General features: G+C 47.5%; 1 protein-coding gene across 1 annotated transcript; it reads left to right on the top strand.

Moving 5' to 3' along the window:
* The first annotated feature begins 3293 nt into the window (after positions 1-3293).
* Positions 3294-18296, top strand: PDYN (prodynorphin). Its single transcript, XM_075571702.1, has 3 exons — positions 3294-3873; positions 15515-15662; positions 16206-18296. Exons 2-3 carry the CDS (start codon positions 15534-15536, stop codon positions 16842-16844), a joined length of 768 nt encoding a protein of 255 aa, XP_075427817.1. The 5' UTR covers positions 3294-3873; positions 15515-15533; the 3' UTR covers positions 16845-18296.
* The last annotated feature ends 848 nt before the right edge of the window (positions 18297-19144 follow it).

A 19144-nucleotide genomic window follows, 5' to 3' on the forward strand; every position in this document is an offset into this window, starting at 1 on the left:
TGTTAAACACCAGGGACTGCAGGGTGACCACAAGTGACCCCTCCATGTTTAAATTATATGGGATAATATCCCCCCCCCCTCCCCTCTATAAAGTGTCTGATAATACCAGTGTGTGTGTGTGGGAGGGCGGCGTGAGTGATCAGGAGATAACTCCCACGCTCTGCTCCTCTCACCTAGTACCACTCACCGTCCCTCCTCTCTCTCCCCCTATCCCCTTCCTTTTTCTCTCCCACTTCCTTTTCTTGCTCTCTCCCTTCTTCTCTCTGTCCCTCTAACTCCCTTCCTTACCCTCTTTCTCTTGCTCTGTCCCTCTCTCCCCCTTCCTTTCCTTCTCTCCCCCCTCCGCCCTCTTCCTGCTCTCTCTTCTCCTCCCTGTCCCCTCTCCCTCTTCCTTTCCCCCTCTCTCTCCCCTTCCTTTCCTTGCTCTCTCTTTCCTTCGCTCTGTCCCTCTCTCCCCCTTCCTTTCCTTCCCCCCCCCCCCGCCCTCTTCCTGCTCTCATTCCTTCGCTCTGTCCCTTTCTCCCCCTTCCTTTCCTTCTCCCCCCTCCCGCCCTCTTCCTCTCCCTGCACTCTCTTCTCCTCTCTGTCTCTCTCTCCCCATCCTTTCCTTCTCTCTCTCTCCCCTCCCTTTCTGTGCTCCCCCTCTGCTCTCGCTCCACTTTCTGGCGCTGTCCATATATCAGTGCTGAAACGTCTCTCTTATTCTGGGACCGCAAGTCAGTGTGTCCTGTCTTTCACTCACTCTCATTATTAAGATCTATCTTACTCTCCCTCTCACTTTGTATTTCTCTCTACCTCTCTTCTTCTACCCCTCTCACTGTGACACTTTTCCAGTTTCCCTCTTTCCCACTCTCCTTTTCTGCCACCCTCTGTCACCCTCTTTCTTGACTCTCACTCTCTTTGTCCCTACCTCAGCTGCCACCTTGTAAATCAGGAAGGAACATTTTTCTCTTGATCTCTTAAGATTTCCAAGGTACAGTAGTTCCATGTCTGCAAAGAGCGGAAGAGAGAATAAGAGGAAGACATAATGAGAGAGAGAAAGAGAGAGAGAGAGAGAGAGAGAGTGAGAGTGAGAGTGAGAGTGAGAGAGAGAGAGAGAGAGAGAGAGAGAGAGAGAGAGAGAGAGAGAGAGAGAGAGAGAGAGAGAAGAGAAGAGAATGGGAGTGAAAGGACAAAGGGAGAATTAGAGGGACAGAGAGAGAGAGAATAAGAGGGAGGGAGAGAGAATGAGAGGGAGGCCGAGAGAGGAGAGAGAATGAGAGGAAGAGAGAGGAGAGAAAGAGAGACTGAGATAGAGAAAGAGAAAATGTGAGAGAGAGGAGAGAGAATGGGAGGGAAAGAGGACAAAGAGAGAATTAGAGGGAGAGAGAGGGAGAGAGAGAGAATGATAGATAAAGAGAGAGAGAGACGATCAGAGGGAGCAAGAGAGGAGAAATAGAGAATAAGAGAGAGAGAAGATGAGAGGGAGAGAAAGCGAATGAGGATGAGAGGGACGGAGAGAGAGAGAGAGAGAGCGAGAATGACTGAGAAAAAGAATGAGAGAGAGAGAATGAGAGAAAGAGAGAGAGGGGAGATAATGAAAGAGGGAGAGTAAATGCAGAATAAGAGAGAGAATGAGAGAGAGAGAGAGAGAGAGAGAGAGAGAGAGAGAGAGTAACAGAGAGAGAATGCGAGAGAGAGTGAATGAGAGAAATAGAGACAGAGGAAGATAATGAGAGATAATGAGAGACAGAATGAGAGAGAGCATGAGAGAGGATGGCAGGGAAAGAAAGAATCAGAGAGAGAATGAGAGAAAGAGAGAGACAGAGGGAAATAATGAGAGAGAATGAGAGAGAGGGAGCGTGTATGAGAGCATGTTGAATTTTTCTGAGAATCACAGCAGCTTTCCCGAGACCTGTTGACAGGAGGTTTCGTTATCAAACTGCAAAGATACAGAAGCACTGGATTTATCAAAGTAAAAGTCCATCTGAGAGCAGGTCAGAGGAATTCCGAAAGCAAATCCAGAGACATACGTACTTATATATATATAGAGAGAGAGAGAGGGAGAGAGGGAGAGAAACACAGAAAGGTACATAGTACTGTACAGTTTCAGGTGTATATGAGGGGATCCGGTGTCCCATCTAATCTCCCATCTAATTCTAGTGTTTAGAGTGTGTTTAACCTTTTTTTGGTTAAGGAACCCTATAATTATATTGTGACATTTTGCGAAAGCCCAACCCTCTCTAATAGCGCGTCCGAGATCAGATGCATTGTAAGGAACCCCAACCCTCTCTTATAGCGTGTCTGAAATCAGATGCATTGTAATGAACCCAAATCTTCTCTAATAGCGCGTCTGAGATCAGATGCATTGTAAGGAACCCCAACCCTCTCTAATAGCGTGTCTGAGATCAGATGCATTGTAACCCTCTCTAATAGTGCGTCTGAAATCAGATGTATTGTAATGAACCCCAACCCTCTCTAATAGCGCGTCTGAGATCAGATGCATTGTAAGGAACCCCAACCCTCTCTAATAGTGTGTCTGGAATCAGATGCATTGTAATTAACCCCAACCCTCTCTAATAGCGCATCTGAGATCAGATACATTGTAAGGAACCCCAACCCTCTCTAATAGCATGTCTGAGATCAGATGCATTGTAAGGAACCCCAACCCTCTCTAATAGCGCGTCTGAGATCAGATGCATTGTAATAAACCCCAACCCTCTCTAATAGCGCGTCTGAGATCAGATGCATTGTAAGGAACCCCAACCCTCTCTAATAGCGTGTCTGAGATCAGATACATTATAAGAAACCCCAACCCTCTCTAATAGCGCGTCTGAGATCAGATGCATTGTAAGGAACCCCAACCCTATCTAATAGCGCGTCTGAGATCAGATGCATTGTACGGAACCCCAACCCTCTCTAATAGCGTGTCTGAGATCAGATGCATTGTAAGGAACCCCAACCCTCTCTAATAGCGCGTCTGAGATCAGATGCATTGTAAATTCTTCTGTATTTGGTACCATTTTTAAATGACCTGAAAATGAGAGGGAACCCAAAGGGTCCTAAGAACCCCTGCTGAAAAACACTGGTTTAGAGTGTTAGCTCTTGCACGCAGTGACATCCTAACACATTCCGTCTGTAATTTCTTCCCACTTTATGGCGTCATTTAGCGCTTTCTAAACAAACAATAATCCCCCAGGTTGGGACCTGGACCTGAAATGGTGACGTGTGAGTGACAGGGATAAGAGCTCAATCGAGTGACGGATTCCAGGTGTCTCCCAAGGGAGAGGACGGACCTGGAGTCCCTCCCCACGCACCTCCCCTCACATAAAGTAGCCGAGGAAGATGATGCGCTCACATCAGAAGCAGCAAGACCTGGGAGGTGCAGAGGTCCGTGTCTGTGAGCACACATCACTCTGCGGCATCCTTAGTGTCTCAACCCACCCAGGGCTGAGAGGCAGAGAGGTCACTGCCTACAATAAGAGACTTTGTCCCGTAGCCCAAGACTGGTGCCACCCAAAACTCAACTTCCAGACACCTTCCGGAAACCCAAAACTGCACCAAAGACAAGAAACCCACCTGGACGTGCCCATAACCTACAGCAAGCTGCACCCCCAAATCTACAGGGAGAACTTTCAGCACCCACAAACTTACAGCAAGAAGGCTCAGCCCCCCAAAATCCACAGCAAAAAAACTTCCGTGCCTCAAATCCTACAGGTTTTGGCCCAAAATCTACATCTAGGGATTTTAGCACCCTAAGAAATACAGGAAGCTGATCCAGCCCCCCCCCCCCCCAAAACCTGCAGCAAGAAAATCCAGCACCCTAAAATTTGCAGCGAGAAGAATCAGCACCCCGCAGATACCTGAGGGTTAATCTAACTGCCCAAACTAGAGGTAAAGTAGCCTGTTTATATCTCTGTGTCCAGATTTGTGGCAGAACAATCAATAGCAGTTATTATACTTCCAACATATAATGCAGCGCAGTACAATGAGAGACCCAAGCGTTATTATTATATCATAATATCACAAACATAGGGTCAGCTATCAAATATACACACATACTGTATATTACGATACATACTGTATAATGGAATATGTGATGGACTATATACCTGTATTCTACTACTGTATATACCGACACATACTGTATGATTCAATATACGACTATATATATATATATATATATATATATATATAGAGAGAGAGAGAGAGAGAGAGAGAGAGAGAGAGAGAGAGAGAGAGAGAGAGAGAGAGAGAGACTGTATATACTGATACATACTGTATATACCGACACATACTGTATAAATCAAAATACAACATAATATATACTAATAGTGTATATGCTGACATTCTGTATACTGATACATACTGTACAATTCAATATACGACATGATATATACTAATAGTGTATAGAATTACATATTCTGTATACTGATACATACTGTATAATTCAGCATAGGACATTTTATATATATATATATATATATATATATATATATATATATATATATATACACATTATATACAGTATGCATACAGTATATACAGTATGCATCAGTATATACCGTGTGTATCATTATGTACAGTATATATATAAATATATATATATATATATATATATATATGTAATGTCCTATGCTGAATTATATAGTATGTATCAGTATACGGTACAGAATATGTAATTCTATACACTATATATATAGTGTATAGAATTACATATTCTGTATACTGATACATACTGCATAATTCAGGAGAGAGAGAGAGAGAGAGAGAGAGAGAGAGAGAGAGAGAGGAGAGAGAGAGAGAGAGAGAGAGAGAGAGAGAGAGAGAGAGAGAGAGAGAGCAGCAGACACTTCAAAGGCTCCAAGAGAGAGAGCAGCAGACACTTCAAAGGCTCCAAGGAAACAGGTGCTTGTTCAACAGAAATCAACAGTAAATCAGGTGTCCCACCAGGAGACAAAAAACAGCACTCAAGATATAATGCAAAAAATTTATTGAAACAAAAAGCAGGCACAAAGAAATCCAACGTTTCGGTCCTGTATAGGACCTTCCTCAGGGGCGTCCTATACAGGACCGAAACGTTGGATTTCTTTGTGCCTGCTTTTTGTTTTCAATACATTTTTTGCATTATATCTTGAGTGCTGTTTTTTGTCTCCTGGTGGGACACCTGATTTACTATATATATATAATGTCCATTGCTGAATTATACAGTGTGTATCAATATACAGAATATGTAATTCTATACACTATATATATATACACACACACTAATACTGTATATACTGATACATACTGTACATAATGATACACACGGTATATGCTGATGCATACTGTATATACTGGTGCGCAATGTATATACTAACACATACTGTACAATTCAATATACGACATTATATATATGTCGTACACATTCATTACTGTTCAGTACTGATACACACTGTATATACTAATACATACTGTATATATTGTACTGATACACACTGTATATACTGATGCATACTGTATATACTGATACATACTGTATATACTGATGCGCACAGTATATACAGATATACTGTAAATGACACATACTATATATACTGATACATTCTGTATAATTGAATATACAACATTATATATATATATAATATATATATGTTTGTATATATATATATATATAAATATATATATATATATATATATATTGTATATATATATAATGTTGTATATTCAATTATACAGAATGATACATACTGTATATACTGATACACACTGTATAATTCAATATACAACATAATATATTTACTAATACAGCATATACTAACATTCTGTATACTGATACATACTGTATATTAAAACATACAACAATATATAATAATACTGTATATACTGACATTCTAAATACTGATACAATTGGTAGATAGTTCACAGGAGCTTACAATCTAACTGTAGGTTGCAGGTCCACAGCAGTAGGTGAGTTTCCTCCATCCGTCACACAGGAGCATGGTGACAATCCTAGGATGGTAGGTCCCCTCGGGTGTCCCCTCAGGAATGTAACAAGGGCTATTATATCAATTACTCCCCCCTCCACCCCCCCCCCCCCCGTCATCCCCCTTCCCCGCCGTCTTCCAGGCGTGATTTATCAAAGAGCAGCGTCCGATACAAAGCGATGAGGGGAAAGCGGTGGGAATCAGCTGCTGCTCTTTGTATCAGTTCTGCAGGCGAGAGCCCCTGATAATAAAATAACCCCCCCCCTCCTCCCCTCCACTGACGGGAGCGGCAGGGTGTTTGGGAGACAGAGATATGCAAGTTATTAAGTTCACTTAAAAGCAATTGTTCCCCCCATTACGATTCCAGGGAGCGAGGGATTTAATGGTCCTGAACCCTGTGCAGTCACATAATGCACGCGAATAATGAGAGGTGTGAAAAACAAGACAGAGGAATATCAGGACATGTGCTCTCAGCAGGGGGGGGGGGGGGTGGGGAGGGAGGTGGGGGAGATAATGCATCATATAGGGCCAAAAAATGTGCCAGATCCATCAAATGAAAACCCCATACAGAGCGGAGGGAGATTCGGAGAAATAACCAGCAAATAAAAATCCCCCCCCCCCCCCTGTAAGCACCTTCACGTCTCAGGTGGCCACAGCCCTGCCCTTCCCCATTATCTCTTAGCATACAATGCTTCCACTGCAGCCAGGGATTCTGGGTAATGACATGCTAATGAGAACTCAGTGCGTCCCCTTTTGCTTCAAACCCCATTTTAACACGGGACCCCTGTGTCTGCAGTATTACACAGCCTTTCAGCACAGCCTGGCTTGCAGAAGTGTAAAGCCAGTAACCCTACTCACAGACAGCTTTTTTTTTTTTTTTTTACTTTTCGAGTCTCATTGTGAGGATGAGAAATAAACGCAAATGTTTTCTTCGGTATTGAGGCGGGTACAAGGTTCGGTTATCAGTCTCCTGGCACCGAGTTTATTGGATTAAATGATTCCATTGAAAGCCAGATGTTTTTCGTTGCTTTGATGAAGCTGGTGCTGTTTCTTGTTTCTCGCGGGTTCTCTCTGGTTTTGTAGCCAGGAGACTCTAACAAGCTGCCGCAGTATTTGTTCACAGAGTATCCGGTACCTTTGTCTTAGTAGAATACTCCCTCAGCCAGAGAGGAGATGGGACACAAGGCAGTGCCCGGGTGCTAAATTGTTCCCCATCACACACACACCTGTCATTAGATTCCTCAGCGCGGGCGTCACAGGATTCGGGTCATTTCAGTGACTCACGTCAGATATTTCACCCCACACCAAAACAATGGACGGCGCTTCCACTCTAATCATACAAGTGGATATACAAAAGCAAATAATCATAGGTGATAGATACTGGGTAGGATATTTGCTCAAAACTTCCGGTGAGGACTTGTTTCCAAAAGTCCTCTTTTTCAACGTCTCTCCTCCAAATTCCAGAAGGAGCAGGATCAGCCCAGAAAAGAAAAAATAATATAGTGTACACTGTACAAAGTAGGTGTGGAAATTGTGGAACTGAGCTTGACTCACGTGTTTGCCCACTTACTAGAAGATAGAAATAATAAAGCTCATCCAATCAGTGGTTAGTGTGTGTCTTCTTAAAGCTGCTATTGCTTGTGACTCCCAGGGATATACGGGTACGAATACAGATGTTCTCCCAAATTGGTATATGTGGGTATTCCCTCAGAATAAGATAAGAGACGTAGTGCAATCCAATATTGACAAAGTTTAGTACAAACATAGACACAAAGTAGTCACACTTGGATATTTCACCCTGGATATTTCACCCCCCATATAAACAGGAATAATATATCACTGAGAAGTCTCCCATCCCACAGGGTCTATGTTTCACTGTAGAAAAAAAGTGTGTAGACGCGCTGCGCCATGTTTTGGCGCAGGGCTGCCGCACGTGTAGGATCAGTTTCTTCCATCTGATGCAGTATGTTGGATTTATGCTACTTCAGATATGGAGGCATTTGTTGGGCAACTAAAAGGCAAAAAGAATGGCGCAGAGAGACGCAGAATGTGATACATCTAATTATAATCTGTGCACCATGTAACTCCTCCCAACTTCTCCTACAGACTCTCTCCAAGTGCAAGCTGGGGCAGAGACGCAGAATGTGATACATCTCATTATAATCTGTGCACCATGTAACTCCCCCCCCCCCCCAACTCCTCCTACTGACTCTCCCCAAGGTGCAAGATGGGGCAGAGATGCAGAATGTGACACATCTCATTATAATCTGTGCACCATGTAACTCCCCAACTCCTCCTACTGACTCTCCCCAAGGTGCAAGCTGGACAGAGACGCAGAATGTGATACATCTCATTATAATCTGTGCACCATGTAACTCCCCCCAACTCCTCCTACTGACTCTCCCCAAGGTGCAAGCTGGGGCAGAGACGCAGAATGTGATACATCTCATTATAATCTGTGCACCATGTAACTCCCCCCAACTCCTCCTACTGACTCTCCCCAAGGTGCAAGCTGGGACAGAGACGCAGAATGTGATACATCTCATTATAACCTGTGCGCCATGTAACTCCTCCCCCAACTCCTCCTACTGACTCTCCCCAAGGTGCAAGCTGGGGCAGAGACACAGAATGTGATACATCTCATTATAATCTGTGCACCATGTAACTCCCCCCCAACTCCTCCTACTGACTCTTCCCAAGGTGCAAGATGGGGCAGAGATGCAGAATGTGACACATCTAATTATAATCTGTGCACCATGTAACTCCCCCCAACTCCTCCTACTGACTCTCCCCAAGGTGCAAGATGGGGCAGAGATGTAGAATGTGACACATCTCATTATAATCTGTGCACCATGTAACTCCTCCCCGAACTCCTCCTACTGACTCCCCAAGATGCAAGCTGGGGCAGAGACGCAGAATGTGATACATCTCATTATAATCTGTGCACCATGTAACTCCCCCCCAACTCCTCCTACTGACTCCACAAGATGCAAGCTGGGGCAGACCGGGCAAAATTGGAGCAAAACGCTTTGATCGTAAATGCAGGGTAAAAATACCCCAGTTTTGCCCAAAATGATCTTGATACACAGACCCCTTTGTTTCCAGCTGCTGTGTACAGCACAGATCAGTGGGGTTGGACAGGATTCCTTCTCTCGTCTGTTATTTTCCCTTCTGCACAAGTTTCCTGTTTTCTGATGTATTTCCTCCCTCCAAAAGTTTTTTTAACTGTATTTTTTATTTTTAGAAACCACTTAAATCTGCAACTAAAACAGGAGAATGAATTAGAAAAAAACAGCGTCCAGCGTCTTCAATCCCGGAGTAAACAAATATTAACGGGCATATATGTAGTACTAAAAATAGATTAAAATGGAAAAAAAACAAAGGAAAAAATGTGCAGGGAGAGGGTGGGTTAGAAAACGTGAAGAAAAAGGTGGATTTATACACTCGGGTAACACAACTCCTGTAGTATGCTAGGACTGGGAGTGAAGAGGTTAGGCGTAGGTGAGTACGCTGCTCCGGTTTATGTCAGGGTTGAATTAGGCGAGATAGATTGTTACAGACAGGGCGGATAAATACATTCACTTTAACGGGAGGAACGGGCTGCTAACGCACAAGGAGCCAAAACGCTACAAGTCAGACCCCCTCTTATCATATGTAACCCCTCTGTGTTTGTGTCACCTGAAGTGGGGACATTCATAGAGTGAGAGGCGCCAAGGACAAGCACACAGTGTACCTGTCATCTGCTTTGTATGTGACAATGAGTGAGACTGCCATCGAATGTGTGAGACTGCTCTCTAATGCGTGAGACTGCTCTCTAATGTGGGAGACTGCTCCCTAATGAGGGAGACAGCCATCTAATGAGTGAGACTGTCTTCTAATGAATGAGACCGCCTTCTAATGAGGGATACTGCCTTCTAATGAGAGAGACTGCTCTCTAATGAGTGAGACTGCTCTCTAATGAGGGACTGCTCTCTAATGAGTGACTGCCTTCTAATGAGAGAGACTGCTCTCTAATGAGTGAGACTGCTCTCTAATGAGTGACTGCTTTCTAATGAGTGAGACTGCTCTCTAATGAGTGAGACTGCTCTCTAATGAGTGACTGCCTTCTAATAATGGAAACGACCTTCTAATAAGTGAGACTGCCCTCCGAATGAGTGAGACTGCCTTATAATGAGTGGGACTACCTTCAAATTAGTGTCACTGCCTTCTTATGAGAGAGGCTGCCTTCAAATAAGAGAGACTGCCTTCTAGCGAGTGAGACTGCTCTCTAATGAGTGACTGCCCTCTAATGTGTGAGACTGCTCTCTAATGTGTGAGACTGCTCTCTAATGAGTGAGGCTCCTCTCTAATGAGTGAGACAGCGTTCTGAGTGAGACTGCTCTCTAATGAGTGAGACTGCGTTCTAATGAGTGAGTCTGCTCTGAGTGAGACTGCTCTCTAGCGACTGAGACTGCGTTCTAATGAGTGAAGCATCTCTCGAATGAGTGAGACATCTCTCTAATGAGAGAGACTGCGTTCTAATGAGTGAGGCTGCTTTCTAATGAGTGACCGATCTCTAATGAGAGTGACTGCTCTCTAATGAGAGAGGCTGCCTTCTAATGAGAGAGGCTGCGTTCTGAGTGAGACTTCTCTCTAAGTGAGACTGTGTTCTAATGAGTGAGTGCTCTCTAATGAGTAAGATTGCTCTCTGAGTGAGACTGCTGTCTGATGAGTGAGACTGCTCTCTAATGAGCGAGACTGTCCTCCTGTGAGACATTATGCACTCGCCATCACTGTATCCACCTCCCTGCCCCACCCTGGTAGCTGGGCGGCTGTTCCGTGTACCCACCACTCTCATTACACCCTCTCCTTGCCCTCTCTGTGTTTGTTGTTTTCATCTCTCAAGGCCGCGTGGGAGCAGGTGTCATTGATGCTTCTGCTGTTCTGGGGAGAACAAAAGCTGCAGCCGGGGGGGGGGGGGGGAGGGGGGGGAGATAAAGACCCCGAGTCTCGTGCGTCCTGCGTCCCGTCCTACCGCCTCCAACTTGCTCCATAAATCCCTCATCTCATTGCAGACAGACACAGAGATGCACGCAAAGAGCCTCAACCAAGATTAACACATAGGTGCGGCCTGGCGCAGGAATATTTCTGCGCAAGTTGCGACACAATAATGTCTGTGCTGGAATGTTCCCGTAGGTACATAAAGCTCCACTCTCTCTGAAAGGAGATGCAGTGTCTGCAGTGAGGCAGGGATGTGCAGTGTCTGCAGTGAGGCAGGGATGTGCAGTGTCTGCAGTGAGGCAGGGATGTGGAGTGTCTGCAGTGAGGCAGGGATGTGCAGTGTCTGCAGTGAGGCACGGATGTGCAGTGTCTGCAGTGAGGCAGGGATGTGGAGTGTCTGCAGTGAGGCAGGGATGTGGAGTGTCTGCAGTGAGGCAGGGATGTGCAGGTCTGCAGTGAGGCAGGGATGTGCAGTGTCTGCAGTGAGGCAGGGGTGTGCAGTGTCTGCAGTGAGGCAGGGGTGTGCAGTGTCTGCAGTGAGGCAGGGATGTGCAGTGTCTGCAGTGAGGCAGGGATGTGCAGTGTCTGCAGTGAGGCAGGGATGTGCAGTGTCTGCAGTGAGGCAGGGATGTGCAGTGTCTGCAGTGAGGCAGGGATGTGGAGTGTCTGCAGTGAGGCAGGGATGTGGAGTGTCTGCAGTGAGGCAGGGATGTGCAGTGTCTGCAGTGAGGCAGGGATGTGGAGTGTCTGCAGTGAGGCAGGGATGTGGAGTGTCTGCAGTGAGGCAGGGGTGTGGAGTGTCTGCAGTGAGGCAGGGGTGTGGAGTGTCTGCAGTGAGGCAGGGGTGTGCAGTGTCTGCAGTGAGGCAGGGGTGTGCAGTGTCTGCAGTGAGGCAGGGGTGTGCAGTGTCTGCAGTGAGGCAGGGATGTGCAGTGTCTGCAGTGAGGCAGGGATGTGCAGTGTCTGCAGTGAGGCAGGGATGTGGAGTGTCTGCAGTGAGGCAGGGATGTGGAGTGTCTGCAGTGAGGCAGGGCTGTGCAGTGTCTGCAGTGAGGCAGGGATGTGCAGTGTCTGCAGTGAGGCAGGGATGTGCAGTGTCTGCAGTGAGGCAGGGCTGTGCAGTGTCTGCAGTGAGGCAGGGATGTGCAGTGTCTGCAGTGAGGCAGGGATGTGGAGTGTCTGCTGTGAGGCAGGGATGTGCAGTGTCTGCAGTGAGGCAGGGATGTGCAGTGTCTGCAGTGAGTCAGGGATGTGCAGTGTCTGCAGTGAGGCAGGGATGTGCAGTGTCTGCAGTGAGGCAGGGATGTGGAGTGTCTGCAGTGAGGCAGGGATGTGGAGTGTCTGCAGTGAGGCAGGGATGTGGAGTGTCTGCAGTGAGGCAGGGATGTGCAGTGTCTGCAGTGAGGCAGGGATGTGCAGTGTCTGCAGTGAGGCAGGGATGTGCAGTGTCTGCAGTGAGGCAGGGATGTGCAGTGTCTGCAGTGAGGCAGGGATGTGCAGTGTCTGCAGTGAGGCAGGGATGTGCAGTGTCTGCAGTGAGGCAGGGATGTGCAGTGTCTGCAGTGAGGCAGGGATGTGCAGTGTCTGCAGTGAGGCAGGGATGTGCAGTGTCTGCAGTGAGGCAGGGATGTGCAGTGGCTGCAGTGAGGCAGGGATGTGCAGTGTCTGCAGTGAGGCAGGGATGTGCAGTGGCTGCAGTGAGGCAGGGATGTGGAGTGTCTGCAGTGAGGCAGGGATGTGGAGTGTCTGCAGTGAGGCAGGGATGTGGAGTGTCTGCAGTGAGGCAGGGATGTGGAGTGTCTGCAGTGAGGCAGGGATGTGCAGTGTCTGCAGTGAGGCAGGGATGTGGAGTGTCTGCAGTGAGGCAGGGATGTGGAGTGTCTGCAGTGAGGCAGGGCTGTGCAGTGGCTGCAGTGAGGCAGGGATGTGCAGTGTCTGCAGTGAGGCAGGGATGTGGAGTGTCTGCTGTGAGGCAGGGATGTGCAGTGTCTGCAGTGAGGCAGGGATGTGCAGTGTCTGCAGTGAGTCAGGGATGTGCAGTGTCTGCAGTGAGGCAGGGATGTGCAGTGTCTGCAGTGAGGCAGGGATGTGCAGTGTCTGCAGTGAGGCAGGGATGTGGAGGGTCTGCAGTGAGGCAGGGATGTGCAGTGTCTGCAGTGAGGCAGGGATGTGGAGGGTCTGCAGTGAGGCAGGGGTGTGCAGTGTCTGCAGTGAGGCAGGGGTGTGGAGTGTCTGCAGTGAGGCAGGGGTGTGCAGTGTCTGCAGTGAGGCAGGGACGTGCAGTGTCTGCAGTGAGGCAGGGGTGTGCAGTGTCTGCAGTGAGGCAGGGGTGTGCAGTGTCTGCAGTGAGGCAGGGACGTGCAGTGTCTGCAGTGAGGCAGGGATGTGCAGTGTCTGCAGTGAGGCAGGGATGTAGAGTGTCTGCAGTGAGGCAGGGACGTGCAGTGTCTGCAGTGAGGCAGGGATGTGCAGTGTCTGCAGTGAGGCAGGGATGTGCAGTGGCATGCGTGTGATCTTTTGTGTGTCACTGTGTGTTAGGCGCTGGTCCGCGAGGTGGGGTTTGTAATTCACAGAACCAGAATTTGTACACTTGACACAGGCCAAGAAAATGCATCTGAGGAGCGGAATAATGTGCACTGTGTGTAATTGTGTGTGTCCCTCCTGGCTTTGTGTCATCTGTGTGTTATATGATGAGTCTCCTGCCTGTGTGCCATCTTTGTGTTATATGGTTTGTGTGTGTCTATGTCTCATCTATGTTACAGGATGTGTGTGTCTATGTCTCATCTGTGTTGTATGATGTGTGTGTCGTGCTTGTGTCTCATCTGTGTTACATGATGTGTAATCTTTGCACAAAGTCACATACAGCAGGGTCTCCACACACAATCACAAGGTTACAGCTCCTCTCCATTCTTCTTTGCTGTGTGAATCATTGTTTCTATGTGTATCTTGGTGTTTATATCATAGTGTAATGTTGTGTGTCTCATACATGTGAGGTTTGGCAAGCTCTGTACATGCGAAGAAGAGACCTGTGAGGTTTTGCACGCTCTGTACACATGAAGAAGAGATCTGTGAGGTTTACAAAGTTCTGTACACATGAAAAAGAGACCTATGAGGTTTTGCACGTTCTGTGCACATGAAGCAGAGAGTTGTGAGGTTTACAAAGTTCTGTACATGTGAAGAAGAGACCTATGAGGTTTTGCACGTTCTGTGCACATGAAGCAGAGATCTGTGAGGTTCTGTACATGTGAAGAAGAGACCCGTGACTCAGAGTGGCGTTGCTAGATATGTGCGGGCCCTGGGGCAACATTTTTACCAGGGCCCCTGTTAATATTAATACTGACTGCAATGTTTTTCCTCTCTCCCCATCCCTTATCATCTCTTCTCCTTCTCATCATCCCTTATAATTTCTCCCCCTCCTCCTCATGATCCCTTATCATCTATCGCCCTCCTCCTCCTCATCTCTCCCCGTCCTCCTCATCTCTCCCCCTCCTCATCATCATCACATCATCTCTCCCCCTCCTCATCATCATCTCTCCCCCTCCTCCTCATCTCTCCCCCTGCTCCTCCTCATTTCTCCTTCTCCCCATCATCCTCTCTCCCCCTCCTCATCACCATCAGCTCTCCCGCTCATCACCATCAGCTCTCCCCCTCATCACCATCAGCACTCCCCCTCATCACCATCAGCTCTCCCCCTCCTCCATGCTAACCTGTAATAGAGGCAGGCGGGGAGAGATGGTATGCGGTATTAAACAGAAGCTGGCAGAGGAAGCAGCACTTGTTGCACAGGCAGAGCAGGGCGGCACGAGGTGAGGAGTGCGCTCTAACAGCAGACACTGGAAGAAAGACTTCGGGTCAGACCGCCAGAGCGCGCTCCTCCCTTGTCGTCCTGCTCTGCCTGTGTAACAAGTGCTGATTCCTCTGTTTAACGCCGGGGGCCAGCCTCCGCCGCCTACCATCTACCCCTCTATCTGAAGAGGGACAGATGGGCCAACGACAAGGGGGGAGAGCGGGCCCCCAAAGAGGCTTTGCCCGGGTGTCCCGGGCTATAGCTATGGCCCTGCCTGTGAGGTTTGGGAAGAGTACATGTGAGGAAGAGATGTGTGAGGTTTGTCAGGCTCTGTACAAGTGAAGAAGAGACCTGTGAGGTTTGGGAAGCTCTGCACATGAGAATAAGAGACCTGTGAGGTTTGGGAAGCTCTGTACATGTGAGGAAGAGATGTGTGCAGTTTGTCAGGCTCTGTACATGTGAAGAGGAGACCTGTGAGGTTTGGGAGGCTCTGTACATGTGAAGAGGAGACCTGTGAGGTTTGTCAGGCTCTGTACATGTGAAGAGGAGACATGTGAGGTTTGTCAGGCTCTGTACATGTGAAGAAGAGATCTGGGAGGTTTGGAAAGCTCTGTGCATGCTGTTACATTTATGAAGAACTCTGTGTCTGTCTGTGTGTCTCTTTGTGTGTGTGTGTTCGTGTCCCGTACCACAAGACTCAGTGAGTGGAGTTGCCCCTGTTGATGCCCCAGGTTGCCCAGTATTAGACTCCTGGACCCATAGTATCCCCCCCCCCCCTCCCCTCTCTGTGTCCCTGCAGGAGCCGTTGTCTGGGCAGCATGGGATGGCCAGTGCTCGTGCTGTTCCTGTGCCTCTCCGGACCTCGTGTAACGTGTGCCGACTGCGTGTCCGAGTGCATCTCCTGCGTGCTACAGATCAGGGGCTCGGACATCCACATCAACCCTCTGGTGTGTGCCTGGGGAGGAGGGGGTGGGGGGGTATAAGAAGCTGTGGGAGGTGGGGGGGGGGAGGGAGTCAGGGGATTGTTGAAGGGGCTTCTACCCATGAGGAGCACGTAGTGGCCTTATATCCATATTTAGGGTGTCCGGTGATGACCTCTTGATGTGTCCATCCTATGAACTCGAACCAATCACCATCCCAGTGTATACTGCTCTGAATACAGCAAAATACATGCTGCAGGGTCGGGATCACTGCCCTAAAAAGTTTACAATCCTATTTTTTGTGGGAGAACTCATTATCTTTTGGGATTAACAAGACCCCCACCCCTCCACCCCCACCCCATAGAGTGACTGGGAGCGATGATATCTCTACCCCTTCCTCTTTATTTAATTTAGAATCATTTATTATGGTTTAGCTGCCAATTCATTTTTCTTTGCTTAATGAGCTGGCCCCTTACATACAGATCAGGGGGTCTCCAGATCAGGGGGTCTCCAGATCAGGGGGTCTCCAGATCAGGGGGTCTCCAATGTAATGACCTTTGTGCATTTCAGGTTTGCTCGTTGCAGTGTGAGGGGTCTCTGCTCTCCACTGCGGAATGGGAGCGGTGTGCGAAGGTCCTCTACCCTTTTGGTGCCTCCTCGCTGGGGGAAGGGGTGGGGGACGCCAAGAGGGAACAGGAGCGGGTGCCTCCCCCCTCGGATCCGTACGAGGGGCCAGCGAAACGTTACGGGGGATTCCTGAAGAAGCTGGACAAGAGCAAGCTCCTCTACGCCTCCCCCCAGCGGGAGAATGCCAACGCCAAGAGCGAGGCCAGCAAGAAATATGGCGGCTTCCTGCGCAAGTATGGAGAGCGTGACCTCCTGGATCCTCCTGCCGACCCCGAGCAGGACGCGGGGAGCCCGGTCAGCGAGGAGCAGGAGGGAGAGGAGCAGGGATGGGGTGGGATGGACGAGAGGAAGCGCTACGGGGGGTTCCTGCGCAAATACCCTAAGAGGAGCCCGGAGCCGGCGTGGGGGCCGGAGCGCGACGATCTGCAGAAGCGTTACGGCGGATTCATGCGCAGGATCCGGCCCAAACTCAAGTGGGACAATGAGAAGCGTTACGGGGGCTTCCTGCGGCGCCAGTACAAGGTCACCGCAAGGTCAGAGGAGGAGCCCAGCTCCTTCTCAGGAGAGTTATCTGACCTATAAGGAACGGGAGGGGCATAATAAGAGGGGCGAGGGGGGAGCCGTGTACTTTTGGGGGGTTGGGGGTGGCAGAGGTAACCCAACCCCACAACTGCTACCCTGCACCCTACGAGGCTGGGCTGAGCACTTCACTTCTAATGTTTAAACACAAGCCACACAGAGATCTGTCCCGTTTTAATATTACACAGGTAAACACGCACTGTATCCACCAGTGGCACGGGAGGGGTTAAAATGTCCGTGTCAGGAAAGTGAGTCACAGAAATAACGTGACACCGCACACGATGTCCCTTTCTGGTCCCTCAGAGGTGACGAGCGTTACTTACGGAATCGACAGACACATACAACTGGAGCAATTAGTATCATCGGAGTAGCAGCACCGCCACCTCTGAGCGTCACATAACGCAGTGTCCCGATAGGTCCCTGACACTGGGGGTTTAATGTCACATGAGTCTTATTATCTGGGGACCAAGAACCATGATAAGTCACACACACACACTCACATGCATACACACACACACATATATATATATATATATACACACACACATATATATATACACACACGCACATACACACACATGTAGAAAAATCGTCACTCACAGGTCTTTTTGATGACAGCAAAAATGTGAATTTATTAGACCGGCGTTTCGGTCCTGACGCAGTCTTGAGGAAGGCCCTGGACAGGAGTGAAACGTCGGTCTAATAAATTCACATTTTTGCTTTCGTCGAAAAGACCTGTGAGTGACGATTTTTCCACCAATATCTAGTTCAGGGGTGGGCAACGCCAGTCCTTAAGGGGCCACCAGCAGGTCAGGTTCTCAGGATATCCCTGCTTCAGCACAGGTGGCAGAGGTACATATAATGGAGACCGATTAGGGTGAAATGATATCTTGGCTTTATTGAGCCTGTTCCTTTATCCGGGCAAAACATAAAAAACAACACAATAACAAACCCCTATCCCTGTGTAAGGGCTAACTTACTTCCCCAGACCCTATCTGCAGGACTGGGGGGATATTCCCATTACCAGCCTATCAGCCCAAAGTCTCAGGAGGTACCTTAAGCAGGTGGCCCTCCATGTCAGACTCTGGCAGGTCCCTGGGTCCTCTGTGTCCAGGAAATATAGGTCTCTGGGTGTCTGGATCTCAGCAAAGCCTTTGTGCTCAAGACATTGTCTGTGTGCAGGTTTCTCTGCTCTCCTTCTGCCAGCCCAAATGTGAGCTAAGGAATCTCTCTCCTGTTTTCAACAGGAGGCTTTTCTTACAGACTTAATTGGCCAGGTGGAGTCTGGTTAAGCGCCTGCTGCACTTAACCCTGCTGGATTTTAGAGATAGTTTCTTGAACAGGGGTAAGTCCCTGTTACAGTGGCCCTTGAGGACTAGAATTGGCCACCCCTGATCTAGTCTACTCAATATCCCACAGCACCCAGGCAAGTCATCATTGAAGTTGGTGCCGTTGCTGATATATATATATATATATATATATATATATATATATATATATATATATATATATATATATATATATATATATATCTTAACCCTGGCTGTGCTCAAAGCTGTGACCATTCAGCAAGCTTTAGCCTATAGGGAACCATGTTAATGGTTTTGAAGCAAAAGGTGGCACTGTGTGCTCATTTGCATGTCATTTCCCAGAATCCCTTGCTGCAGTGGAAGTGCTGTGTGCCGGGTGATCGTGGTGAAAGGCGGGGTTGCAGACCTGTCAAAGACATTCAAATGAGCATACAGTAATATTTCCATTTGCTATATATATATATACATATATATATATATATATATATATATATATATATATATATAATCATGGAAATCAGCCACTCTCAGGTACAGTAAGTATGAAAAAAGTGGTCGACGTTTCAGTTGAAAGTTGGTCCTTTCAATTTGAGAAACGCCGGTCCTGTTTCTATAAGCCTCTTTTCCCTCATACTTACTGCCCCTAAGAGTGCCCGGTTTTCACGATTCTATATACGGTATACACGACTTATCCTCAGTGCAACCAGGCAAGTTAGCTAGTATATTGCATGAGTGCCGCTTTCCTGCATATGAGAAATATATATATATATACACATACATATAGACAGACACACACATATACACAGACAGACATATATATATATATATATTACACCGTATTGGCTCGAATATAGTGCTATGTTTTTTCCCTAAAAATGTCCTTCCGAAAACTGTACTCGTATTATATGCACAGTCGAACACCTTTTATTTTTCATGTATATATATATATATATATATATATATATATATATATATATATATATATATATAAAA

Source organism: Ascaphus truei, chromosome 15 (assembly GCF_040206685.1).
Source record: "Ascaphus truei isolate aAscTru1 chromosome 15, aAscTru1.hap1, whole genome shotgun sequence".
Taxonomy (NCBI): domain Eukaryota; kingdom Metazoa; phylum Chordata; class Amphibia; order Anura; family Ascaphidae; genus Ascaphus; species Ascaphus truei.

Excerpts from the sequence above, each read along its gene's own strand:
- PDYN (XM_075571702.1), top strand. The coding sequence starts at position 15,534 with ATGGGATGGCCAGTGCTCGTGCTGTTCCTGTGCCTCTCCGGACCTCGT. Across the intron at positions 15,663-16,205 it reads ACATCCACATCAACCCTCTG|GTTTGCTCGTTGCAGTGTGA; the intron begins GTGTGTGCCTGG and ends TGTGCATTTCAG.